Raw genomic sequence first — 27,909 nt, 5'->3', positions numbered from 1 at the left:
GGTAGAGATTATAATGCATCTAGTCTTGTGATAATCTGATGAGATTTAACTTCTCCAATTCTTTAGCTAAACATTTCAAATAAATGTCTTCTACAGTATTCTGAATTCCAACTCTGGATGAAGCTCTTAGGTGGAGTGAAGCTGTGTCTCAGTCTCTATTGCCTTTATGAACAAGAACACAAATTGGAATTCAGCTTACTGAGGAAGGCAATATCTTGTTGGCTAGGACAGATGTTTGATCCATGAGTATTTGTACCATGACTCAGATATGCAAACTGAGTGATCTTTGTCTCTTTTTAAACAATGTTTTTTATTTCTTGCATTTCAAAAAATTTAGCCCGTTGAGATTATGTAGTGATGAAATAATGATTAATAAAGGTTTGTAGTTAGCAAAGATAACTTGAAATACAAAAAAAAATTCTTTTAACCATTGCCCTAGGCAAAATCTTAGTATAGTAAGGTTTTCTTGCATTGCAAATGCCATCATTTACAAGAAAAGTAAACTGTTTTTAAACACTAATGTTTAGACAGTATTTTAAAGTGAGTTTTCCTAAATCACATTAAATTGCTAGTCCATCTACCACTTTTTTTTCAATCCTTAAATTAAGAGAGATATCTCAGCTGGCCAGGGTTGTACTTATATTTTTGAGAACTGTCCAGTCTTATATAATTTCTGGATTACTAGATACCTCATAGAATGAATAAAATATTTATAACTATTCATATTCCTATCCCTTTTTTAATGTTATTAATGGACACGTTAGTGGCAAGCTTTCTTTTCTTAAAAAGTATCAAAACGATAAACTTAAACAACAGCAAAAGGTCTGGTAGCACTTTATAGACTAACAAAACATGTAGATGGTATCATGAGTTTTGGTGGGCACAGACCACTTCTTCAGAGGACCCATGAAAGCTCATGATACCATCTACATGTTTTGTTAGTCTATAAAGTGCTACCAGACTTTTTTTTGTTTCAATTTATCCTGTACAGACTAACTCGGCTACTCCCTCAAGTATCAAAATGATGAGACTTGTTTAGCATGCCTCTAAGTACATTGGAAATGACAGCTTCCCTGGTCAACAGAAAACCCAGTTTAATAAGCTTGCCAAGAACAGCTCTTCACAATGTGGTGATCTTTTATTTAATATTGTTACTAATCATTTCAGATCATTCAGCTAATACATCTGCAGATGACTTAAGCAAGAAAATGAAAAAATAAACATAATTCTCTGCCAATTTTTTTCTTTAAATCTCCCTATTCACTTTTCAGTCTTGTAATCTGAAATATGGAAATCCTATTACAATGTTGTTGTGTCATTGATTCTGTTTTGTACAGTGGGTGTATGAGTTGCTTAGTTCTTGTGTTTTTCAAGTCATGGAAGAGCCTCTTGGGGCCTGATCCTACACCATTTAAGGGAATAGGAGTTAGGTGTTGATTTAAATGGGTGCAGAATTGGGCTCTTAAACATCATGATGATACATAACCTGGCCACTTGAGAACGTACCATGTGCTATACATATGGGGACTGTGTTTTCCAAACCAAAAATGAGGACACGTGATCTGACACAGGATTTTTTTCTGATTTGGGAATTTAGTTATATGAAAAACCATAATTATATATATATATATATTATGGTTTTTCATATAATTAAATCATAGGATGGTGAGTGACTGGGCTGGGGGTGTGGGGTCTCGATAGGGTGGTGAGTGGGTGGGTGCAGGGTTTGATGGAGGCGGCGAGCAAGGTACCAGAGGCGTGGGGTCTCAGCAGGGCAGTGAGTAAATGGACTGGGTGAGCGGGGTCTGGGCATAAGGGGAAGGGAGGCCACTTGCTTTTGCCCAGCTCCTAACATAGCCCCAGGTACTGCCTCCCTCTGCTCCTATTGGCCAGATTCCAGAGCAGATCTAGAGCAGTGGGGAAAACTTCCAGGAAGTGTGTGTCAGCGCTGCAGTTCTCCCAGCCAGGGGAAGGAGTGGAGGCAGCGGCTTCTAGCTGGGCTTCTTCCCTGCGAGCTGGATCCAGCGGGGAGCCTCATGGCTTTTTCTCTGTCCCCTCCCCCCACCAAAATATTTGCCAAATATTGGAATTTCCAGGACATTTCAATGGTTTATGGGGACAAGGGGACAGAATATTTGAAACTGCGACTGTCCCAGAAAATCTGGATCTATTTAGACTAGTACCCACTCTAAAACAATGACCAGTACCAGAAGATCATTCAAGAATCATTATATTAAATAATTATGAAATAACCTGCCCATAGTCTCTTTCTAAGAAAATTTGGTTAGTTAATTCTCTCTTGTACTATAATTTGTCTTAGAATCACAGAATACTAGGACTGGAAGGGACCTCGAGAGGTCGAGTCCAGTCCCCTGCCCTCATGGCAGGACCAAATACTGTCTAGACCATCCCTGATAGACATTTCTCTAACCTACTCTTAAATATCTCCAGAGATGGAGATTCCACAACCTCCCTGGGCAATTTATTCCAGTGTTTGACTACCCTGACAGTTAGGAACTTTTTCCTAATGTTCAACCTAAACCTCCCTTGCTGCAGTTTAAGCCCATTGCTTCTTGTTCTTTCCTCAAAGGCAAAGATGAACAAGTTTTCTCCCTCCTCCTTATGACACCTGAAAACTGCTATCATGTCCCCCCTCAGTCTTCTCTTTTCAAAACTAAACAAACCCAATTCTTTCAGCCTTCCTTCATAGGTCATGTTCTCTAGACCAGTGGTCCCCCAACCTTTTGGGGCTGCTCACGGGCCACACGCCCGGGGGCGGGGCTGCGCATGCGCCAGGCGCCCAGGGCTGGCACCGACATGTGCTGCAACCCCAGGGTAGGGGCCGCCCATGCGCCAGGGGCCGGCACCGAGCTTGTGCCGCGTGCCTGGGACAGGGGCCGCCCATGCCCCACACACCCAGGCCTGGCACCGCACGTGTGCCACGCGCCCGGGGGTAGGGCCGGCCCAGATTGTTTGGCAGGTGCACATAAATGGCCCAGTGGGCGCCATGGCGCCCGTGGGCACCGCATTAGGAACCACTGCTCTAGACCTTTAATCATTCTTGTTGCTCTTCTCTGGAGCCTCTCCAATTTCTCCACATCCTTCTTGAAATGCGGTGCCCAGAACTAGACACACTACTCCAACAGAGGCCTAACCAGCGCAGAGTAGAGCGGAAGAATGACTTCTCGTGTCTTGCTTACAACACATCTGTTAATGCATCCCAGAATCATGTTTACTTTCTTTGCAACAGCATCACACTGCTGACTCATATTCAGCTTGTGGTCCACTATAACCCCTAGATCCCTTTCTAGACAATCGCTTCCCATTCTGTATGTGTGAAACTGATTGTTCCTTCCTAAGTGGAGCACTTTACATTTGTCTTTATTAAACTTCATCCTGTTTACCTGAGACCATTTCTCCAATTTGTTCAGATCATTTTGAATTATGACCCTATCCTCCAGAGCAGTCGCAACCCCTCCCAGCTTGATATCATCTGCAAACTTAATAAGCATACTTTCTATGCCAGCAACTAAATCGTTGATGAAGATATTGAACAGAGCCGATCCCAAAACAGACCCCTGCAGAACCCCACTTGTTAGGCCTTTCCATCAGGATTGTGAACCATTAATAACTACTCTCTGAGTATGGTTATCCAGCCAGTTATGCACCCACCTTATAGTAGTCTCATCTAAGTTGTATTTGCCTAGTTTATCGATAAGAATATCATGCGAGACCGTATCAAATGCCTTACTAAATTCTAGGTATACCACATCCATCGCTTCTACCTTTTCCACAAGACTCGTTATCTTATCAAAGAAAGCTATCAGATTAGTTTGACATGATTTGTTCTTTACAAATCCATGCTGGCTGTTCCCTAGCACCTTGCCACCTTCCAAGCGTTTACAGATGATTTCCTTAATTACTTGCTAACCTAACTGGTCTGTAGTTTCCTGGGTTGTTCTTATTTCCCTTTTTATAAATGGGGCACTATATTTGCCCATTTATACTTATACTTTTCCAGTCTTCTGGAATGTCTCCTGTCTCCCATGATTTTCCACAGATGATAGCTAGAGGCTCAGATACCTCCTCTATCAGCTCCTTGAGTATTCTAGGATGCATTTCATCAGGCCCTGGTCACTTGCAGGCATCTAACTTTTCTAGGTGATTTTTAACTTGTTCTCTTTTTATTTTATCTTCTAAACCTACCCCCTTCCCACTAGCATTCGCTATCTTAGGCGTTCCTTCAGACTTCTCAGTGAAGACCAAAACAAAGAAGTCAGTAAGCATCTCTGCCATTTCCAAGTTTCCTGTTACTGTTTCTCCCTCCTCACTGACCAGTGGGCCTACCCTGTCCTTGGTCTTCCTCTTGCTTCTAATGTATTTATAAAAAGTCTTCTTGTTTCCCTTTATTCCCGTAGCTAGTTTGAGCTTATTTTGCGCCTTTGCCTATCTAATCTTGCCCCTGCATTCCTGTGTTGTTTGTCTAAATCAATCCTTTGGAATTTGTCTTAGTTTTCATTTTTTACATGACTCCTTTTTATTTTGAGATCATGCAAGATCTCGTAGTTCCCCTCCGTCTTGATTCCCATGGGACCTTACCTATCAGCTCTGAGCTTACCAAAATCCGCCTTTCCAAAATCCATTGTCTCTATTTGCTGTTCTCCTTTCTACCCTTCCTTAGAATTGTGAACTCTATGATTTCATGATCACTTTCACCCAAGCTGCCTTCCCCTTTCAGATTCTCAACCAGTTTCTCCCTATTTGTTAGGATCAAATCTAGAATAGCTTCCCCCAGTAGCTTTTTCAACCTTCTGAAATAAAAAGTTGTTTCCAATGCAGTCCAAGAACTTATTGGATAGTCTGTGCCCCACAGTGTTATTTTCCCAACATATATCTGGATAGTTGAAGTCCCCCATCACCACCAAATCTTGGGCTTTGGATGATTTTGTTAGTTGTTTAAAAAAAGCCTCATCCACTTCTTCCACCTGGGTAAGTGGCCTGTAGTAGACTCCTAGCGTGACATCGCCCTCGTTTTTAATCCCTTTTAGCCTAACCCAGAGACTCTCAACACTTCTGTCTCCTATGTCCATTTCCACCTCACTCCAAGTGTGTTCATTTTTAATATATAAGGCATTATATATTAAAAATTCTTGTATAGTTTATAGCTAAGTTTTCTATTGATCTTCATCATTTTTTGTATTTTTCAGAAAAGGAAAAATTCTGTGGGTGTTTTTTTTTGGGGGGGGGGAGGTAACATAAAACATAATCACCACCATACTGAGTCAGACCAAAGCCAATGTCAGGTCCATGAGAGAGAATTAACAGAACAGGGAATCATCCTGTCCTCTGTTGCCCATTCCCAGCTTTTAGCAAATAGATGTTCGTGACACCACATCTCTGCCTATCCTATGTAATAGCCATGAATGGACATATCCTCCCTGAACTTACCTAGTTCTTTCTTGAACCCTTTTATAGTCTTGGCCTTCACAACATCCTCTGACAAGGAGTTCCACAGGTTGACTGTGAATTATGTGAAGAATTAATTCCTTTTGTTTGTTTTTAACCCTACTGATGATTAATTCCATTTACTGACCCCTAAGCTTTGTGTTATGTGAAGGAATAAATAAAACATCATTATTTACTTTCTCCACACCAGTCATGATTTTATAGACTGCTATCCTTGACCCCCTTAGTCATCTCTTTTCCAAGCTGAAAAGTCCTAGAATCATTAATCTGTCTGTCCCGTACCCCTAATCATTTTTGTTGCCATTTTCTAAACCTTTTTTCAATTACAACATATATTTTTGAGATAGGGTGGCTACATCTGCAGTCAGTATTCGAGATGTGGGCGTACTGTGGTTTTATAGAGAAAACATATTTTCTGTCCCTTTCGTAATGAATCCCAACATTCTGTTCACTTTTTTTACTGCCACTGCACATTGACTGGCTCTTTTCAGAGAATTATTCACAGTGGTGCCCAGTTAATTTAGACCCCATCAGTTTGTACATGTATTGTGGGGATTATGTTTTCTCTTGTCCCATGACAGCTTATTTTGCTTAAGAGCCTTTGGTGAGGGGGCCTAAATATGCATTATCTATTTGGTCCCCCTCTTCCTCACGCGTGTTGACCCCTCCGGCCCAAACAATTCTAGTAGATGGATGAAGGATGATATATTTATAAAAAACATGTTGACTCTTCCCCCAACAAATCATGTTTATCTATACTCTAGTTCTATACTCTAGCATAGAACTTTACTGAGAATTCTGTTCTATACTGTAGTTTCAATCATGGGTGTTGGGTCTGTAAGGCAGGAGAAGGCTCTGTCTTCCTAAACCCCCAGGCATAGCCCCTCCCACACTCTGCCCCCAGAATGCTTGCAGTAGAATGTTGCTGTCCCCAGCATCCACTCTCCCTGTGCTCTGGGGCTGGAAAGGCAGGACGGAGCCAGGCTACGCAGTGCGCCCTCCTTTGAGGCTGGGGCCTTCCCATGCAGTGCACGCCCTTCAACCTCCTCTGGGGCTGGGGAGGCTGGGGCCATGCTGTGCACCCTCCAACCTCCTCCGAGGTTGGGGCCATGCCGTGCATCCTCTGCTCTCTCTGGGGCTGGGGAGGTTGGGGTGAGTGCTCACCCATCTGCTTCCCTCCTCTCCCTGTGGTTGTGAGGGGGAGCGCGTGCACAGCACGCTGCCCTGTGGAGGCAGGGCTGGGGGCTTGTTTCCCCCAGTTGTGACTTCACCAACTGCCCATGGTTTCAATCAGTTTCTTCAGAATTGATGCTAGGCTTACTAGCTTGTAATTTCTGCAATCACCTCTGGAGCCTTTTTTAAAACATGGCATCACATTAGCTATCCTCCTGTCATCTGATACAGAAGCTGATTTAAATAATAGGCTACATACCACATTTGGTAATTTGACAGTTTTACATTTGAGTTCCTTCAGAACTCTTGGGTGAATGTCACCTGGTCTTGGTGACTTATTATTGTTGATCAATTTGTTCAAATTTCTCTTTTAATGACATCTCAACCTGGGACATTCCCCTTAGATTTGTCTCTTAAAAAGAATGGCTCATGTTTGGGGATCTCCCTCACATCCTCAGCCATGAAAATCGGCTTCTTGCTCAAGAACTGTTTTGCACAAGAGTTCTTGGGCAAAAGGTCTTGCACAAGAGCATGTCCACACTGCCATGTGCTTTTGAACAAGAGATGTGCTTTTGCGCAAGAGCATCCATGGCAGTGTGGATGCTGTCTTGCACAAGAAAGCTCTGATGGCCATTTTAGCCGTATGGCTTTCTTGCCCAAGAAATCCCTTTTGCCCGTCCACACTGCCTTCTTGTGCAAGAGGGCTTATTCCTCACGGGGAGAGGAATAACTCTTGTGCAAGAAGCCCTCTCTTCTGATGCTTTACTGTAAATTTACTTGCGCAAGAACGTGCGTGCAGTGTAGACACTGCAAGTTTTTGTGCAAGCACGGCCATTCTTGCACAAGAAGCCTGAAGTGTAGACGTAGCCTTAGTTTCTCTGCAATTGCTTTATTTTCCTCTAGTGCTCTTTTAGCATCTCAATTATCTAGTGGCCCCACTGGTTGTTTAGCAGGCTTCCTGCTTCTGATGTTTAATATTTTTTTTATATTACTTTTTGAGTCTTTGGCTAGGTATTCTTTAAATTCTTTTTTGGCATTCCTGATTATATTTTTATGCTTCATTTGCCAGAGTTTATGCTCCTTTCTGGTTTCCTCTTTAGGATTTAACTTCCATTTTTTAATGGATGCCATTTTTACCTCTCACTGCTTCTTTTACTTTGTTGTTTAGCCACAGTGCCACTTTTTTGGTTCCATTACTATGTTTTTAAATTTGGGGTATGTATTAAATCCACCTCTTTTATGGTGTATCTTCAAAAAGTTTGCATGCAACTCTCAGGAATTTAACTTTTGGCATTGGATTTTAAATTTCTGTTTAACTTTCTCATTTTTAAGTAGTTCCCCTTTCTGAAATTAAATGATGCTGTGGTGTTTTCCCCACCACAGGGATGTTAAGTTTAATTATATTATGGTCACTATTAACAAGTGGTTCATCTGTATTCACCTCTTGGACCAGATCCTGTGCTTCACTTAGGAATAAATCTAGAATTGCCTCTCCTCTTATGATTTCCAGCGCTATCTGCTCCAAGAATCAGTCATTTAAGGTGTCAGAAACTTTCTCTGCATTCCATCCTGAGGTAACATATGCCCAGTCAGTATGGGGATTGTTGAAATCCCCCATTATTATTGAGGGCTTTTTGTTACTTTTTACAGGTGCTCTTACATCCCTGAGCATTTCACAGTCACTATCTAACACTCACTAAGATTTGAATAGGTATTGGATGCCTATAATAGTTTAGGCACATTTGAAAATCTCACCCTAAATTATTAAATTACAAGGATTCCTCAACACCACAAAAAAGATGCAGTAAATCCAGGTGTAGTTTTACCTGTCTAAAGAAATTTGAGTTCATGTTTTGAATAGAGGAAGATAGAAATAATCCACCCTCTTTTTAATATAAAATGAATTAATATTAAATTCAGATGGTTGGAAGCAAGAGGAAAAATACTATTTCCCCCAAAACTTAAGTGTATCAGTTGCTGCAGATTTCTTACTTTTGATTCCATTATACTACCTACATCATAAAAATAGGGAATGATGCTTCAAATATGGTAGTTTCCCAACATTTTGATTTAAAAAGAAAGATTTTTTTAAAAAATGTTGTACTAAGGGAACCCTCCCACCAAAAGCCTGAGGATTTTTAAAAATCAGAATTTTTTGTCTTAAATGAACTTCTGTCTTTTTCCTCACTAATACTTGGAAAACAAGTGTAGAGAAAATCTTCTTAACATATATTTATATTTAGTTATTAATGTGTAAGTACATTAACATAATTGCATTAGATATGTCAGGACGATAGATTTGAAAAGAACATGGACTTCAAAAATGTATGTTTAGTGTAAGATTATAGTCCATCCGTTGGAAAATATTTGAGCTTCTATAAATATTATTGCAAGATAGAACAATGACCTCACTGTTTAGAACAGGAGTGGGGAATCTTTTTTGGGTCGGGGGCTGCCAACCGACAGGAAAATCTGTCAGGGGCCCCCACACGCAAGTGAGAAGCAAAACCAAAATAAAAAACCGCACTGACATGGCCCTCTATTAAGGAGAAAGACGCTCCCCACATTCTCCTCGCACACCAGAGCCTATGGGGGCCAAGATAGTAGATTATGTGCGCTCCTCCCCTATGTGGGGTGGAGTCCCAGCACAGGCTTTCCAATGCTGGGCGCTACTGAGCCTTAGGGACCAGATCCAGGCCTTAGGTTCCTCACCCTTGGTTTAGGAGACTGTATGTCATGTCATATGGCAGGTGTTTGTTGCAATTGAATATACTTACTGTTGTCCTTGGATTTAATTCCTGATTCTATTTTATGTGTGGTGTTTACTTAAAGATTTTTAAAAGAAGACTATGCAGCCTCAGTGGAAGTTCTTTTTTTGGCTTTGGGACTATCTTCCTGTGATGTATCTATCGTCATCTAGACATGTTTATGCTACAATGCAAGAATCTTTTATTGTGTGTGTGTTGGAATGGTGGTAGCTATCATAGGAATGGTCATCTACACTAAGAAATCTTTATAACAAAAATATTCCTTGCCTATGATTTAGGATTCTAGAGGAATAACAATATGCAAAAATATGTATTCTGCTGTATGTACTGAACTGATTAGACTGGTGGAAGCATCTCTCTGAGTGAAATGTTCCTGTCACTTTTTCAGTGTAATTAGTTGTTTGTAAAGCATATTCTGCCCTGGAAATACCTATGTAAAATATGCAGTCCCCTATTTAGTTATGCTTCTGAAATTAACAGGGAAGAAAATATGTGGTTCTGTTTAATAAAAAGTGTGAATGAAGTGCCCTTAAAGCACTGTATAACAGTGACATACAAAATAACAAAAATAACTGATTAAAATAAGGAATTCTGAAATTTAAATGGGAAATGTCTTGGCTTGTTCATGGTTCCCTTACACAGAAGCAAACTAGGAGTAATTCTTAAAGACTGAGATGACTGACATCTGTCAACAAAATTAAAAGGCTAAACAAACATCTAGCCATTTGATCATCTGAGAGTACTCTAAAAAAAAAACCACTGTAAACAACCCATTTTGATGTGAAGTTAAACTGGTGTGTGTTCTGCTTATTTTGTAGATGAAGGGATCCCCATCATTGTTTGGAAGAATACTGCTTCACTGCTCATTTTTCTGTTCTAGTCTTTTGCTCCCTGTCCAAGCTTAGATGTCCTTTTGCTGTTTGGATATACAGGTATGCTACTGTATTCTGTAGTTTTCAAACTGGGGTGCTCTTGTCCAAGTAAGCAAGAAAAATTCTGTAATGGTGACAACACTTTTTATATATTACGACTTAGCATCTGATCAACAAATAGGAACTTTTATGAGGCACTAACCTTATCCAAAATGAAAGTAGATATAGTAAAATTATTCATTATAGTAATTATAATAACCAGGACAACACAACATTGTGTTATTCCTTACATAACTCTGCCCCCCCCCCTTTTTCCTCATAGATATATTAAGACCTTGTCTCAGATGGTGATTCACAATAGACTGCAGTATTAGGAAAGGGGCTATGCAACCTAAAAAGTTGGAAAACCACCGAAGAAATTGTATTCTGGTCCAAGAACGAATCTTAAGATTTTGGTAGACTAAATTATTTTTTAGGCAGAAAAAAAATCTATCTTCACATTCATGCTCTTCCTTAGTAGTGTAACATAATTGCATCTAATTTTTTTAATCTACTTTTGTAACCATTTATTTATAACTGATAGCCGCTTAGTTAAGAAAAACAGTTAACATTTCCTTTAAATATTGGAAATATAACTATTCATATTTAGTGCAACTAATTATGGTTTCCTTACACTGTTTAATAAGATGTTTGGGTATTACATTTACCTCCTTTTACACTTTAAAGGGACATGAGTAGTAAGACTGGGACTTTTAGAGCTACATGTATCTGCAGTATTTCTGTTTATTACTGCATTCTGCAAATAATTTTTTCTTATACATTGCCTAAAGCACTGGTGCCCAAATCTTTGAGGTTTTCAGGAAGTACTATAATAGGATAATATTTCGGAGTGCGATTATCATAGGAATACACTATATTTCTTTAATATTTCATGGCTAAGAGGCTGTGTGTATGAAGAATAAAGAATATGATTAAAGCTTAGTATTGATGTAAATGCAGAATGGATATTTTTACACTGAAACTTTTTTTAGTATTGCTAGCATGTTGCACAAAGACATTTTGTATAGACTATTGCTGCATAGAAAAATTTCTGTTTTAAAATCCACCAATATGCTCTGCAACCAAAGTACCCGATTGTACACTTGATCTTCATACAGACCTCTGGGGGGATGGGGAATCCTGTAGTTTTAGTCTTGCTCATATATGGGTGTCTTGTCTCAAATGAGTATTACAGAATTTGCCCATAGATGTTGGTTTACTCAAAGATTGAGAGTTGTTTGTGTCACTTAAATAACTCTGCCTCCAAGTTGATCATCTCGTCTGGTCTTTTAAACAAATATTCCTTGTGTAATCTTTTTTTTTTTAACTGTTAATAGAGCTTTCATTTTACGCGTGAGAACTATTTTCCTTATTTCACCCATTTGTTCCTTGCTTGGGAATCCCCGTGCTTTCTAGCTCTTGGAACACTCTTGTGTCAGCAGATTTACTTTTGCTTCCAGTTTCTAGCCACTGGTGCTAATACAGTTGAATTAAATTATAAAAGTATATTTCTCGTGTATGTTCAGTAAGAGAGTCCAATTTGCTCTCACCAGTCATATTCTTTGTTTTAACAGTCTGCAACTCGAACCTTACACAGATAAGCAATAAAGTCTATGCTAGATGATTTCTAGGACAGGTTCAAACTAAGGACTCTGAAGCTGGCCCTATAATGTGCACTATAGTTCTGAGCAATAAAATTATAGTGCTCAGCAATTAGCTTTGAGTTAGAATCTCCCAAATTAGAGTTTTAAATGATTAAGTTACTGTTCAAAAACTGTCCTCTCAATTTTTTTGAAAGCACTGCAGTTACGGATTTATACAGGCCTGCCGACAGGGAGCGGGCAGCGGGGTAAAAGAGGTAACTGCCATGAGGCTCAGTGATTCAGAAGAGCCTGGGGCTCCGGTCACCATTGCTGCTGCTGAGGCAGTGGTGCTCAAAGTTTCAAGTCCTTTAAATTGTTTCCAGAGCTCTGCACAGTGCACTCTGGGCGGCTATTATAGCTGCCTGGAGAGACAGGGGCACTGTGCGCTGCACTCAAGGCAGCATGCTGTGTGGAGTGGGAGGAGTGTGACACCGTCCTGGTGACACTGAGAGCTGGTTGCCCTCAGCCCTGCCCCTTCCACCTAAAACCCCACGCCTTCCAGAGGCAGGGAGTTGACCTGATACCCCCCCCCCCTCCAGCCATGGTCTTGGCATGGTTGTCCGTTCCCATGGACTTATACAGTAGGAGTCAAAGTCCAGTATAGAACATTTCTAAGTTTAGTATACAAAGTGAGCCTTTATAGATTGTTTACATACTTTTTAAAAGTTAAGGCATTTAGTGTTGTTTAACCTTAAGTTCAAGCGAGAACAGTCTAGTATTTCAGCACATTGAAGATGCTGTAGCCCATGTTTCGTTATCTTCCTCCAAAGGCTTCATCTACATGTTGAGTAAGAGGAGTGACGAGAGAGAACCTTGTGGAACACCACAAAGGAGAGCCTCAAAGAGGAAGAATATTTCTATGAGAGGGAAAAGCAAAACTATTCTAGGGCAATTACTTCCACCACTGCCAAATCCAGTAGAGATGTAAATAGCGCCTTGTAGTTTGATGGTATCAAAGATTACTGAAAGATGTCATGGAGCTAGCAGACATATCTGGTCATTGAAATAATACCTGTTTCCATACCTGAGCTGGTCTGAAACCTGATTTCTTGATGTTAAAAGAATTGAAAGTTTTTCCACCCCGTATCTTAATTATTTTTCCCAGAAAAGGGAAGTTATAGGCTGGATAATAGAGAATGATTACATTTGTGTTAAGAAATGGTTTATTGAACAAGAACCATACCATTGGATTTTTGTGGTTGTGTGGGCAGTCTGCCCTCCCTTTTGGAGACCCTAATGATCCCCTCCAAAACTGAGCCACCTGAGTCATCCAGCTGAGCTCAGCTATACATGCCAGACTGAATACTTCATCACACATGGCGGTGTTTTTATGAATGGTTTGATCTCACCGTGAGTGGCATGAGTTGAAGTTCCAGGTTTATTCTCTGCTGAGGTCCTACTCACTAACCAACAGTTTACAAGTTACATACGCTTATATATTAGAAAATCTAGTTTAACACTCAGTATTTATATTATTGATTGAGCACTGTTGCTCAAAAGATGGGAGTCATGTCCGCCCAGATCTTTACTGCTGACTTAAAATTATATTTGTCTTTGAGTCAAGCACCTCCCACTCCTAAAGGTTTTATTTGTACATCACCTTTTCATGTTAATTTTAGCTGATGCTATCATGGTAGCTGCAAGTATATACAAAATGTAAAATCTGTGATGGGAACAAAAATGAAAATCATTATAGTATGGAACTTGCACCAGAACTCTAGCGAGCAAAATATGATTAAGCCATAGAGTAACTAGTGGCTTTGTGTTAATTTCTGAAAAATACTGTTCTGTTTGTTCACAGGCATGCTCCAGGATTCCAGTTTGTGTTTTCTAATGGAGATCTACTATTGAATCCTTAAGAGTTTGTTCCTGAAAGAGCTGTCACTTTAATTGAGTGACAAGGTGCACTTGAACACTGAGAGATCCATTGATCTATTATTGTTCTGAGCTTCAGGGATTCTGTTTTCTGAAAATCAGCCTCTTTGTACTATGGTTGCTGTAGAAACGTATCTAGGTGGAACCTTGTGTCTTAAAACTACATCTCCTTGGGATTTTGAAGTGTGCTTAGAGGGTGTTACTTTAGTTCTTCTGTTAAAGTTCACCCAAATGAAAAAAAAGGCACATGAAAATGTAGTGCCAAATTTTCAAAAGCTGAGGTGTGTGCATAACCCAGATTTCATAGAATCATAGAATACTAGAACTGGAAGGGACCTCGAGAGGCCATCAAGTCCAAGCCCCTGCCCTCACAGCAGGACCAAGCATCATCCTAGATCATCCCTGATAGATGTCTGTCCAACCTGCTCTTAAATATCTCCAGTGATGGAGATTCCACAACCTTCCTAGGCTTTAAAATTTGTGTTTTACCTTTAGTTTCACCTGCATCTGCACGTGCTGGTACCCCCATTCATGCAAATTAGTCAGTTTGAGCACATAATGTAAAGTATTCATGTACATGAAATTCCCTGCCCTTTTGTAATACAGCCTTCATAGTAAATAAAGTGCACGTCTATATACCTTTAAAACTGTTCTGTGTTTATTACTGTATAGCTTTGTGGTTGGTTTCAATTGTTTTACTTTGTAAGAATTTTCTAGCGTGTTACAGAAGAGAGTTCTTCACCCATTTGACTACCAGATCCTGCACATTTTTTTCATTTTTCATGTCTGGCACACTTTCTTGAAGATAAAAGATAGTTGTCAGGAGAGTTATCTAGGAAGATACTATTTATTTGTATGTTACTGAAAATTTTCTTTGAGATGTCCAATATATGTCATTTCACAAAGTGGACTCCTGTGGGGCCTTGTGTAGATACATCAGTATGAAGTCTCATTTGCCAGCTGACAATCCAGTCTTTAAGTAGATCCCATATCTCTATGAAACTGTCACCTGCTGCTTGTTCTATGTTCAATGTGTGTTTCTGGTCGAATCTTGAGTATGAGCCCTTGTTACAGCTAATTGCTCAGCTCTTGGTGAAGCAAAATTATCATTGAGGTTTTAGAACATCTTCATTTAGTTTATTTCTTCCCTTAATTTGCTAACTTTCTTTGTCCAGTAATTCTGGAATTGCTGTTTTCCATTGTTTTTCTTTACCATTCTATTGCTCCAGTTTGTGGAGTGGTATGTTCTTCTGAGCCTTCTAACTGGCAGATTGCTCCTTCAGCAGTGGCTTGAAGTGGCCCCTTTTCACAACTCTTTACCTCATTCAGGTCCTTCTTTAGACTACAGATGTGAAAGTGTAACCCCGTGCACGGTTAACTCATGAGTTTGGGCTTATCAATTAATGTTCATGGTTATGTGCAGGCGCCCATGGAGCTAACTGCTCTGCCCTGTGTGTAACAATGTAACAACTGAAATTTTTCATCAATTACATTATTACTTAAACACATTTTAATATCCCCACTTTAGACACTTTCCTTTAGACGTCCGTACTTCAGCCAAAGTTCAGCCCTCTCCTCTTCTTATCTCTTGGTGATCTCATCTTCTCATATGATTTCAGCAACCACCTCCAGACAGATGGGTCCTAAATTCATACTGATATTGTCCCCACAGTCCAGCTGTGCGCCTTCAGCTATACTGCTCACACATTCAGAAACAGTCTCCAACAGTGAACAACTTTCTCACCATTGAGGAATCTTCAGTTCTTCTTGTGTCTTTTAACCTCAGTTACCTGACTTGCTTCTTAATCTCCTCCCCATAACCACCATCATGGAATCTTGGCACTTTCCTTTTCAGTATCACCACAGTCTGCTTACTCTTTGTTACATCTGCCGCTTACACCCCTGTCCAGGCCTTGTTGATCTCTTGGCTTGATTACAGCTGCCCTGTTCACTGTGTTGGATAATCCATGTTTGCTCTCTGTAGAGTTCTGGTGCAAGTCTTCTCGTTCTCATCTAACACTCCCCTCCTCGATATCTCTTCAAATCATGTTTACCAAGACACAGGGCCCTCTGATATCTGAAGAATATTTCAGTGCAGCAGACTTGGTCTGGTTTATTTATACTCCAGTTATTGAAGCACTAGTTTCTAGAATAAGAGCTCTTCCTCCCTTAACATGCAATCTCCTGCTTAATTCTCCACTAAAGTTATGTAGGTGTCTGATGCTACCCTGTTGACATGTGAATACAAGAACCTTTTGTTTAATTACAAAAGGAACCAGGAAATCATAAATAGCATGTGTAGTTATAAAGTAAATTTGTTTTCATGGGGTTGTTTTCAGTATGATATATTTGGAATTGACAGTAATACTGCCATAGTAGTTGATGGAGATACACTAATGTATAAGAGAAGAGAATTGGGCCCCTTTGAATTTAAACAAACAACAAGAAGTCTTGTGGCACTTTATAGACGAACAGATTTATTGGAGCATAAGCTTTCGTGGGCAAAGACCCACTTCGTCAGATGCATGTAGTGGAAATTCCAGAGGCAGGTATAAATATACAGGCATATGAAAAGAGTACCAATCAAGACTAAGGCTAGATATAACAAGGTCAATTTAGTCAGGGAGGGTGAGGCCCACTTCTAGCAGCTGATATGGAAGTGTGAACACCGAGAGGAGAAACTGCTTTTGTAGCTGGCTAGCCATTCACAGTCTTTATTTAATCCTAAGCTGATAGTGTCAAATTTGCAAATGAATTGTATTTCTTACCCCTCGGATATTTTCTACACTCTGATTCTGCCTGATAGAAAGGTTCCATGTTGATAACTATATACACCATTCCTTGTAAATAAGCAGGTACTCTCTCGGGTACATAATTAATTCTAATTTCCTTCCTGTATTTGTGTAGGTTCTCTATTAGGAACTCTTGATTTTTTGGTGCACAGGATAGGTTGGAAAACTATTTAAAGCTGTTTTAAATTGAATTAATAAATTTTCCTTTCTGTGGTCCTTCCAATTCTTTATACACTGACCGTAAGATATCAGAATCTCTGCCATAATAGACACTGTAATTCAGTCGTCAACTGTGTTAATTCTTTCCTGAACAGGTCATTTGTGCTGGGTTCTGCTGCATTCACAGAGTAGTCATGTAATGTGGATCTGTTTCCACCTGAAAAGTGGACTTGTACCACCTGATCATTTCCCTATGGAAATGCAGGTTGAAAAGCTTAGAAGGAGTTTGAGATAATAAAAATATGGGTTTTCACCTGTATTCAAACAAATTCTGGCTTGTACTTTACCCCTAAAATGCAACTGAAACAGTGGAGGAGTCAACCTGACTCCGCATCCCCTCTGTTGTGATCTGGTGATGCTCATCACAGAGGGGTAATGTTGATGGACCAACGGTGTGGGGCCAAGTGGTTCTGTGCACGTTGTGGATCTGCTGTCCCTAAACTCCTACATTGAGGACAGAGGCAGGCTATTTGCTGGTTCTTGCCCCAGCCTGTTGTGATTATTGGGGCTTAGCTGGGTAATACCAGAGACCTTTTCTGCAGAATGAAAGGAGGAATGTGTCTTCTACCTCTTCCTCTGCCCAAGCCCCATCGTGTTTTCCTCAAATAATTAAGGCTTTGCTCAAAAGACCAGTATTTGTGTGTCAGCCTTCTAGAGCCCTTGAAAAAGGAACAGTACTTCTATAATTTCACCACATTTTAAGACATTATGCAAATATGCTAACTTTGCCTATCAGTGGTCATATGTGCACCTGCATTTTTATATTTGTGTATGTAAATGTGTATAGAGAAACTACTCCTTTTTACAGCTATTACAAATGGTGTTTGTAGAAAATGAGTTTGTGTGTGTGTGTGTGTGTGTGTGTGTGTGTGTGTGTGTGTGTGTGCATATATGTCTCAAGTTACAGCAGTAGAGAAATGTCTTGTTTTTTTTTTCTTTTACAGAAATTTCCTATTACAATATGGACACCAGTAAAAAGACAGAACCCCCTGTGTCTGTGGAAATGTTGCAACAAAGAGCAAACCCTGATCACGTTCCTGGATCAATTTATATTCCAAAACAAGGTGGTTACACAGAGAAATTTGTAAACACAGTGGAGGACAAGTATAAATGTGAAAAATGTCATCTCATATTGTGCAATCCTAAACAGACGGAATGTGGACACAGATTCTGTGAGACCTGCATTAATGCATTGTTAAGGTGTGTGTTTCTTACTATGTTATACATGTTAATATGATAGAAAAATTCTGACCTGCAGAACCATGTTGAAAAATAGACATTTGTTTCATCTTGTCTTGCATGTTACAAAAAAAAAAAAAAAATGAAGAATATAGGGCTTGAGAGAGATTGTAAGACATGTTAATTTTTCATTACTTTATTTTTTCACAAAAATACCAAATTATGCAGCTGTTCATGGTCATAGATGAGAATAAAAATGCAGACACTTATTTTTAAAAAGGTAAGAAATCACTAAATCACTACAGGGCATCCTCACTAAACTTCCAAGATATGTTCAAAAAAAGTGGATATATAGCAAAAAAGATATAAAGCGGGGAATTTCCATTTTGCATGAATTGGTTTTTTTTTTTTTTTTAAGTGAAGGAAGAGTGGGGAATTGGGAGGATTTAGAACAGTTCCCACAAGCGGAACCAACGTATACTGGGGCAAATTATAGCAGGGACGCCCTGTAGCTGCTTAGTAATACTTGGCCATTTAAAATAATTTTTCATTTGCATCTCCAATACATTACTGCTGATGGCATTCAGAACACATTAGCTCAAGATTTGAAATAACACTAAACGCAAAGAAATTAGTGTGTTCAAAATATTGCGTAAACTTTAATCTAAACACACACTTGTGGGGAGATATTTAGTAATATCCTCTCTTTATTGATGGGAAAGCTGCAGGAGAAAAAAGAAGGTAACACCCTACTTCAAGAACAGAGCGGGGATAGAATTTGGGAATTTCCTTCCTTCTACTTATTTCTCATCACCATTCTGGCTCAGTATATGCAACAAACTGCATTTCATTGTGGGAATATAGCATTATTTTGAGTGTGCAGAGCTAGTGGAGTTAGATACATTTAAATATTAAATCTTTTTCTGATTCCTATTCAGTGCATCAGTTTTATAATAGGGAAAACAGAGTTGTTCTGGTATGTTTATTGTCTTCTGATAACGTGCTCTTTGTGCTAAGAAATCTAGTAAGTTTTCTGAATATACATTTTTGAGAAGCAGTCTTCTGTGCTTGATAAGTATTAGTTACAAAAATTTCACAGCCACTGCATCATACGTTTAAGTACATGCTGATTATATGCTAGTGAGAAGTGCATTCTCAGGGTCATTTGAGGAGAAGCCTCAGTGAAGCTATCTGCTCAGTATGCAGCAGTAGTTTAAAAGAGCAGATAGGATGCCTGAGTGCATTCAATAAAAGCTAGAAAATGACATTTGTATCGCACAGTCTATACCCTCATGTGGAATAACATCACCAGTTTTGCTCACCTTTCCTTCAGAAAAATGTGAAGATCCTGAAGCTGCGAAGCAATGAAGATACTGAGAAGCATGTTGAGATTTACAATGTGCAATTACAAGGAATGGGGTTGATTGATTAATTGGGCAGAGCGGGACTTGATTGGAATATTAAAACTGTGCATGACAGTGACAGTTGATCAGTTGTTCCTTTACAGTAACCCATCATATTATTAACAGCAACAACTTATTTATACTGTACAAATCACTTTATAAAAATAGAATAATTTACTTGCTGTGCAAGATATTATAGTTCAAACACAAGTAAAGGCAAGTGTTCATATAAGGAGGAAATAGAAGTTAATAATCAAGGGAAGATGGGGTTTTTTTCTTTAAACATTTTGTGCATTAGTGTTAGATATGTAATAGATCCTAATAATCTTTCTGTCTATGCATGCTGGAATACTGAGGGGGCAACCAAAGCTGCTGAACCCAGGGTATGCTGTAGAAGTTAGGAATAGTTGTTGTTTTTTCATTTAATGCATTGAACAATATTTTTTGGAAGCATGATGGTGTAGTTTTTTTTTCTTCCTCTGGAATGTCTGGCACAGTCCCCTAGGCTGAATGTACCAATGGTTTCATCCATTACTACTGTTCATATTGTTTCCATAATATGGTGTATAAACACATGTATATTGGTCTGATGTATCTTATGTAGAAATAAGTAGATGTTTAAAATGACTGCATTCAAGACCATCACAACAAAGTATTATTGCGATACTTTTTAAAGATGAAGAATTCTGTCCAAGGAAGCCTGTACTTCATTTTATGCTGCTATTAAATAAAGGTTTTTTTAAATAGTTAAAATGAATTTTCCATAGTAAGTGGAAGTTGAATTCAACTATATACTTAGTTTTCAACTTCTCTTATAAGATTACTTTATATTTTGTTTTCTTTAATGTTAGCATTTGTTCTATTTGATTCTATACTGACTTGCATTGAGCCATACTTTCTTAATCATTAATCTTTTTAAATACTTTGAGCAATTATAAATAAAAAGGCATCTTTGATTTACTAGCACCAATCTGATAAATACAAAAAATTCAAAGTGAGATAGAAAATAATGTGTCATTTTCTTTCCCCAGTTCACCTAACCCAAAATGTACAGCGTGTCAAGAGCACATAGTTAAAGATAAGGTATTGTTAAAATAGTTTATTTCTAATATTCAGTTATGATATATTTAAAATGTGCTTTTTTTTTGCAGGAATCTTTTTTAAAGTGTTGTAATACACTTTATTGGGGAAAACAATATTGTACAACTTAAATCTAGTATGTCCTACAGCCATGCTGGGTGACCTGCTGTCTGGAGTCAGTATGTGGCCCATCAGGGTAATTTGATTGCGGGCTATGAGACATTTTGCCGACATTGACCATCTGCAAGGACTGTTCCCTGCAGCTTCCAGTGGTTGCAGTTCACTGTTCCCAGCCAATGGGACCTGTGGAGGCAGCATCTGCAGGTTAAGGGGCTGCAGAAATGTGCTGTTGCTTCCCACGGCTCCCATTGGCCAGGAATGGTAAAGAGCAGCCACTGGGAATTGCAGGCGGTTGGTGGTGGTGCCTGTTAAACATAAGCAAAATGTTCTCTTCCAGGATGCAGAGAGCCCTGTAGAGTACTGAGCTGCATTGCCTGTACATGATATTATCTTACCACATCCATCTCTTAATAGAAACACATCTGTTGCACTTAGGTTCAAGTCTTCTGCAGTGGCTTTCATCCCATTTAATGGCATCTATAGCCAGTTCCCTGTGTTTATAAATTAAATCAGATTTTTATTTTTATTTTAAAAATAGCTTTTGTGCTAGATTCTGTTGATCTTGTTGCCTCATCCCTGCAGTCTTTCTATTTAGTGTACCATGCAGATTATAAGGTGTCTGGGGATTGTCATCTTTTTATACTTTTCTGAACAGTGCCAAACACAGGAGAGTCCTGATGTGCTTGCCATGCTGTGGGGTTCCTAGATCCAACAGACAAATAATAATTAATTAAAAATATCCATCTGGGACATTGCTTATTTCTCCTGCCTAAACGCCCCCAAAAGACACGTGACTGTATATGCTGGGAAACTTCAAATACCTTCAACTTTTCCTACCAATACGGGAGGAGGAAATTAAGTACAATGTGGATTACTGAATGAATACTAAACTTACTGTGCAAGCCACACTAACTTCTGCTTCCCACAAAATGGAGCATCCCATTAGTCTTACAGAACTCTAAAAACATCTTGTATATTTTTTTAAACTTTCATTTCATTATCTTTTCTGTGATATGCAAAACTGCAGTCTCTTTAAATTGTTTGGCCTTTTTTCCCCCCAAAATAATTCATAGAGTCCATGTTCCATAGATTATTTGTGTGCCAGCTCATTAAACTTAACCTGGTGTCTGAAAAGTATGCAGAACACTTTGTATCATCTAACAGCTACAGTGAAGATTCTGTTATCAGAAGTTTGCTTTAATTTTATTACTGTTAGAGTAGGCTGAATAGTTCTCATGTAACTACAGTAGAACATCAGCGTTATGAACACTGTGGAAACGGAAATTGTTCGTAACTCGGCAATGTTTGGAATAGGGATGTGACCAGATGATGCTTACTGGGTAATTGGAATTTAGAAGCCTGGTGAGGGGCAGAAGGGACAGGGGTGGGGATGGGGCAAAAGGGCTGCCAGCTCCCAGATGGCATGGGCTTTCGGGCGGGGAGTTGGCTGCCCTTCCTGCCCCACTGCTGCTTCTTTCCCTGTGCAAGGCTGCAGACTCCCAGCCCATACGGGGTTAGCAGCAGCCAGGCTGAAGCAGTCCCTGCCTGCAGAGTGGGGGCTGCTTGCTGCTTCCTCCCTCCCTCCCCCGTTCCATTTAATCAGTTAACTGGTTAACCGATTAAACGGGATTTTACATCCCTAGTTTGGACAAAACATTATGGTGGTTCTTTCAAAATTTTATAACTGAACACTGACTTTTAATACAGTTTTGAAACTTCACTATGCTGAAGAAAAATGTAGCTTTCCCGTTATTTTTTTTTAGTAGTTTGTATATAACACAGCACTATGCTGTATTTGCTTTTTTCATCTTCTTATCTGTGCTACTGCCTGGTTGCGTACTTCTCGTTCCAAATGAGGGGTGAGGGTTGTGGTTCACTGGTTATTTCATAATTCTGGGTTTTTGTAATTTTGAGGTTCTGCTGTATGTTGTCTCTGCAGTGCTGACAGCATTATATGCTTGCTTTCCCAGTGAAGTAAGCAAGAGGGTTGGCAAACTACAACTGACTAAAAAATTGTACTCTTTCCTGTTGAACTCAGAACAAGGCATAATTATCCATGTATTTAGGACATCAAGACTTGCTTTATTGCAATTTGTAACTAGGAACTAAGCTACACATTGGGGTTTTTTTTTTTTTTTTTTTTAAAAAAAAAGCTTCCATGGCATAAATGGCAACTTCTCATCAAGGCAGATTGCAGTGATCATATTACTCTGCTGCTTTCTTTCTGCCTTTTATTCCCAGTGAATACAGACTTCAGTCTCTGTACTGATGATCAAAGCCCTTGATGGAATTGTTCCTGCTAGCTGAGATGTCACCTTTGCTTCCATGACCTCTACAAAATAGCCATATTCCATTGGGAATATGAAATTGTTGCCCAATAAATAGATGTTTGCAGGCGCACAATATTGACCTTACGCAAGAGCCACCCTAAACTGTGAAATTCATATCTATAAAAATAGGAAAGAGCACTGTGTTAAGAACTAAAGGCAAAAGTCATCTTCTTTAACAAAGTCCATGGACTTGTATGTTAAATATATGGACACTCAATGGAAGCTATAGCTTCAATAGACTAGGATGGAAGAAAAAAAGATTAATTTGGATACTATGATTTTAAATACATAAGTACTGCTGAAATGTTTAGACATTGCTTCACAATGTCTGATTAGTGCTGTTCTCGCTATTTGATCACTGTCCTGCCATATATCATTGCTAGGCATGCTGTGCTCTGATGCACACTTTGTTACGACATACAGGTTGCTCTCCTTTATGCCTGGTTAATCACTTTATTCTTTCCTCATTTGTGAAAATTTGTTTCTCCTAGTCTTTCCCCAAGCCATGAGTGACTTAATTTCCCATTAAAAAGATAGCTTCTATAGGTGAGAGAAATTCTTTCAAGCCTAAACAGAGCCATCATCTCTCTCACCCATGGAAATTGATCAGTGTAAGAAACAATCAGAAAAATAGTTAAAACTCAAAAAGTGGGATTGGCAGGAGGCTTTCAGTCCTCTTTATAAACCAGAAAGATTTTTAAAGGCAAGCCCTATTTATTTTTTCTTTGTTAGGTTGCCATGAGAGTCTCATTGCTGTGAATGCACAATCAAGAAAAACTGTGTGGTTTTTTTTTTTTTCTAGTTTGCAGTATCAGTCAGCTCCCTGCACTCATACCTTGAATGAACTAATATTGCTATTGTGGGATTGTCTTAAAGTATTTCTACTTTATTTGAAGTGTTTATGTTCTTAAACTGTTTTTAAATCTAAAACAAAGTGGCTTCAAATTTCAGGTATTTAAGGATAACTGCTGTAGGAGAGAGCTTCTTGCCCTTCAGATTTACTGCAGAAATGAAAGCAAAGGCTGCAATGAACTGCTGACACTGGCACAATTACTGGTAAGTACCGTGATGCCATCACATTCTTTCTTTCAAACTAAAGAATGAAAAAATCTACAAAATTTAATTTTCATCTGCCTACTTCCTGATTAATCAGCAATGTGAGCTAGTCTGCCTGTTTATAGAAGTTATTATAAATAGTGTTTTTGAAACTCCACTTTTAATAGATCTATAAAATATCTTAGTCAATAGTCACAATTTTTGGTTTAGGGTGCCTAAAAGTCCTTCAGTAGGAGACATGTGTTCTTAGCGTCTATGGACATCAGGCTGTTTATTTAGGTGCCTAACTTTTAAGCTCTCCACTTGGAAAAGTTTAGCTATAATGTTCAGACATTGTAAGAGTAAACCAAGACTTAGATGCTTGTTCGGAAAACCTGTAATATGCAGCTGCTTTGCAGATCTGGAAGGCTATTAGGTATGTTGTTTTTCGTGATACTCTCTTTTGCTCTAATTTGCATATTTTCTTTTTTGAATTTGAATTGAATATCTTTTGGTATTTCATTGGTACCAGTTTTGGGATTCTAATATAAAGATTATTCTGCTTATATTTGTAATTGTAATATTCTGGTATCACCAAACATCTAAGATAACCTGAAATCTTAACTTTTCAGGACATAATATAGCAGTCATCCAAGGGTTAGGTTCTACACAGTAAATCTGTGAGGGTATATCTACATGGCATTGTTATTTCAGAATAACTGACCTTATTCCAAAATAACATAGTCTGCATCTTCAGAGCAAGCCGTTATTTCGACATAATGTCAAAATGTTGAGCTGGAGAACTTCTTACTCCGACTCCTGTAACCCTCATTTTATGAGGAATAAGGAAAGTCAGAGGAAGAGTACTCTTTCTTGGTCTTCTAGCTGTGTACGCAGCATTAAGAGCTGAAACAAGCTACATCAATTGCGTGGCTTAAGTTGCGTCGCTTATTTCATGTTTAACTCTGCTATGTAGACGTGTCTTTACTGTGTAGTCATGCGCAGCAGCAGCAGATGTTCTGAGGTACAACATGGTGTACATCTAAGATTAGTTTCTGGTCTTGAATTTACTTTGGGAAAGTTATGTTTCATGGGTATGATGATGATAAATGTAAAAATTCGTTAATTTGATTGTTTATATTACAGATACATTTGAGAAATGACTGTCAGTTTGAAGAACTTTCATGCCCTCGTGCTGATTGCAAAGAAAAAATCCTGCGGAAAGACTTGCCAGACCACATAGAAAAGACCTGTAACTATCGGGAGACTACATGTAAATACTGTAAAAACCAAGTCCCAATGATTACATTACAGGTGCAGTGTTTTCTTCTATCACTCAAGTCAGATCTTACCTTAATGTAGAATGACAACTTTTCAAATGCTCGTTTTTTAGCAGCTTTCAGTGGTATAAGGCTTTTAGCCTTATGTAACACACCATTTTCTCTAGCACTGTCAAATTTCAAAAGAAAGTATTCTAGTTGTTGAGAAGTACTTGCTGTTGAGGAAATTCATGACCAAACTGTAAATTAAATTGAACATGAAACATTTGAATGCCAGAAACATAAAGAACTAATTTTCAGCAGGTCGGGGTAATTTTGGTTGGCTGTTTTTTAAAGTATAGTTTTCAAATGATGCAAGGAATAGCATCCAAAGGAAATTTTTAGCAATTTTTTTTTTTTTGCTATTCCGTCCTATTTAAATTGGTATATTGTACAAATCTACCATCATAACAATGTACCCTCACACAGGGGTATGTGTTTCTGAGGAACAGCACATCAATATATTTTCCTTTGTTTGGGTGCCTGTGTCATCCAAAACAGCTTCACATCACTTTTGCAGTTGTGACAGGGAATTACATGCCCTTGTATAAGCTGGCAAGGAAGAAAATGAACATATAAAATTCAGTAATGCCTACTGTCTCTGCATATCATGTGCCAAGTGCAATCATATTATGAAAACATTGTTACTGTTAGCCCAAGAGTATGGTGTCTGGTAAGCAGTGTGTTGTCAGACCCAGGAAAGAAGTATAAGAGAGAGAGTTTTGCTGCCATTCTAGTAATTTGTGGCAGAATTTGTGGAGGTTGGGTGGCATTATGTTGTATGTCATCCCACTTTGCATCTTATGATATTGACCCCACTCTGAAATATAGTCACCATATTCATTTTTAATATACTTGTGCAATGTTTCCATGTCTACAACTCCCTGGGCCTCTTGCAGAATGGCTAGACCGTTCTAGTAATAATGTTCTTAGCTCACATAGGTATACAGGTTGTACCTCCCTGGGCTGGCACCCTCCAGAGCGTGTCAGGTTCCAAATGAAGGAGTTTATTGGACCAGAGGAGGTCAATTCTGGCTCTTCCTTGCTCTGTTCTCTGCCTCTCCGCCCTCCCCAGAAGCTTACTTGGACTCCAGGGCTTACCTGGAGCTGGAGCTGAGCTGCAGAGGTTGGAAGCACTTCTTTGTAGCCAGTCTGGCAGCAGGGAGCCCTCTGCTGGCTGACCGCAGCATGTGTGGGAGGGGGAAGGGAGAAGCCCTGCAGCAGCTCTGGGCATACAAGCACACAGGGTTGTGCAGGTGCACCCAAATATGCAGAGCAGCTGAGTGCCCTGGGGAGTCCTTGTTGTTACCCTGGCAGCACCACTCTCATGCCTCAAGTGGCTCTGAAGACTGCCAACCTCCCCCCTTCCCCTGGGGAGAATCCGGGCAGGCAGCCTGCACAATATCCTCCGCTCCAGCCTGGGCCTGCCCCTCGGCAATACTGGGTAAGTCTTCTAGTATCTATATCTGCCTTTTCTCCTATATTAGTCAAGGTTTCGTAAGTGATACGAACCAGTGATGACTTTCTAAAATACTCAGGGGCCTATCTCACAGTGACTGAGCACTAGGTTCATCTTTGGTGCAGCTGTCTTTGCATATCTGTCCAGTACATTTAAGGGAGCCCTGTAAGCTGTGGCAGTGCAATGATTGAATTGCAAATCTGGAAGGAGAAAAGTATGAAAGGTTTCATCTTATTTTAAACATACACTCATTTTATGCGTATACGTTGATTGGATTATTACCTTAAGTGCATTATTATAACCTCTGACCTTAGTTACAAGAAGATTACAGTTTTGGTGTACTTAGTTTTATACCTCTGATCATCTCTTTTGTTCACTCAGCTCACCAAACTGTATGTTAAAGGAAAACTTGACAGTCTGCCATCTGTGGGTTGGAGTTGTTGGGGATATGGTCAAAATGAGATTTCTAAAGCTATTTTGCATTTAATTTTTAGGTGTTAAATATTGTCTGTAGACTTAAGTAATCCTTTAAATATGTTCTTACTGAATTCACACTGGGTTACTGCCTGTATATCTCTACATTTTTTCTCCTCCATGAAAAGAAAAAAAAGATCTGGTCTTCTGAAAGTAAGATTTGAATAACAGAAGTGGAAGTTTCTCCGCTTCTCTTGCTGCATTTCCTGAAACAACTTAGTTGTGCATTTTGCCTATAATTATTAGAGTTTAATCTTTGAAAAGATATAAAAATACATCTTAATTCATATTTCTAGAAAGAGCAATGGTTATTTTTGATTTACACACGCTGTTTCCTATAGTTCTGGGAGGGGAAAAAAAGTTTAAGAAAAGATTTTCCTGAAAACTGGGTAAACTGGGGGCATTCTAAAAAGCATAACTTCATCTGCACCAATAGTATTTTTTCAGGCTCTGCAAAGTGAGGGCACTTCATACTAAACTGAGTTGTATACTAAGACGTCAGTCATTTTATATGTAGTAAAAATCTGAAGTATTAGCCAGTGCTTTTCATATTTTGCATCTTTATAAGCATCTCAACAAGAGCAAGTTTGTATGTGCTATCCTTCCTGTCTCTGTACCAGCTGCTACTGGCCTGGACATTAGGATGTCCCCGAGAAGTCTCTT

At 39.1% G+C, this 27,909-nt stretch overlaps 1 protein-coding gene across 10 annotated transcripts in view; it reads left to right on the top strand.

The window, feature by feature from the left end:
• TRAF3 (TNF receptor associated factor 3) overlaps positions 1 to 27,909 on the top strand; it is a 98,732-nt gene that overhangs the window by 33,536 nt on the left and 37,287 nt on the right. For 7 of the 10 annotated variants that reach the window (XM_075926530.1, XM_075926524.1, XM_075926520.1 and 4 more), the window contains 5 exons: positions 10,226 to 10,339; positions 17,792 to 18,047; positions 20,461 to 20,512; positions 23,911 to 24,015; positions 25,141 to 25,308. In XM_075926530.1, coding sequence (XP_075782645.1) covers positions 17,809 to 18,047; positions 20,461 to 20,512; positions 23,911 to 24,015; positions 25,141 to 25,308 — 564 coding nt within the window. In that variant the 5' untranslated portion in view covers positions 10,226 to 10,339; positions 17,792 to 17,808. The remainder of the gene's footprint in view (positions 1 to 10,225; positions 10,340 to 17,791; positions 18,048 to 20,460; positions 20,513 to 23,910; positions 24,016 to 25,140; positions 25,309 to 27,909) is intronic. The other 3 variants (XM_075926529.1, XM_075926527.1, XM_075926525.1) reach the window with 1 other exon arrangement.

Source organism: Pelodiscus sinensis, chromosome 4 (genome assembly GCF_049634645.1).
Source record: "Pelodiscus sinensis isolate JC-2024 chromosome 4, ASM4963464v1, whole genome shotgun sequence".
Taxonomy (NCBI): domain Eukaryota; kingdom Metazoa; phylum Chordata; order Testudines; family Trionychidae; genus Pelodiscus; species Pelodiscus sinensis.
This window is presented reverse-complemented; position numbering and strand designations above follow the sequence as displayed.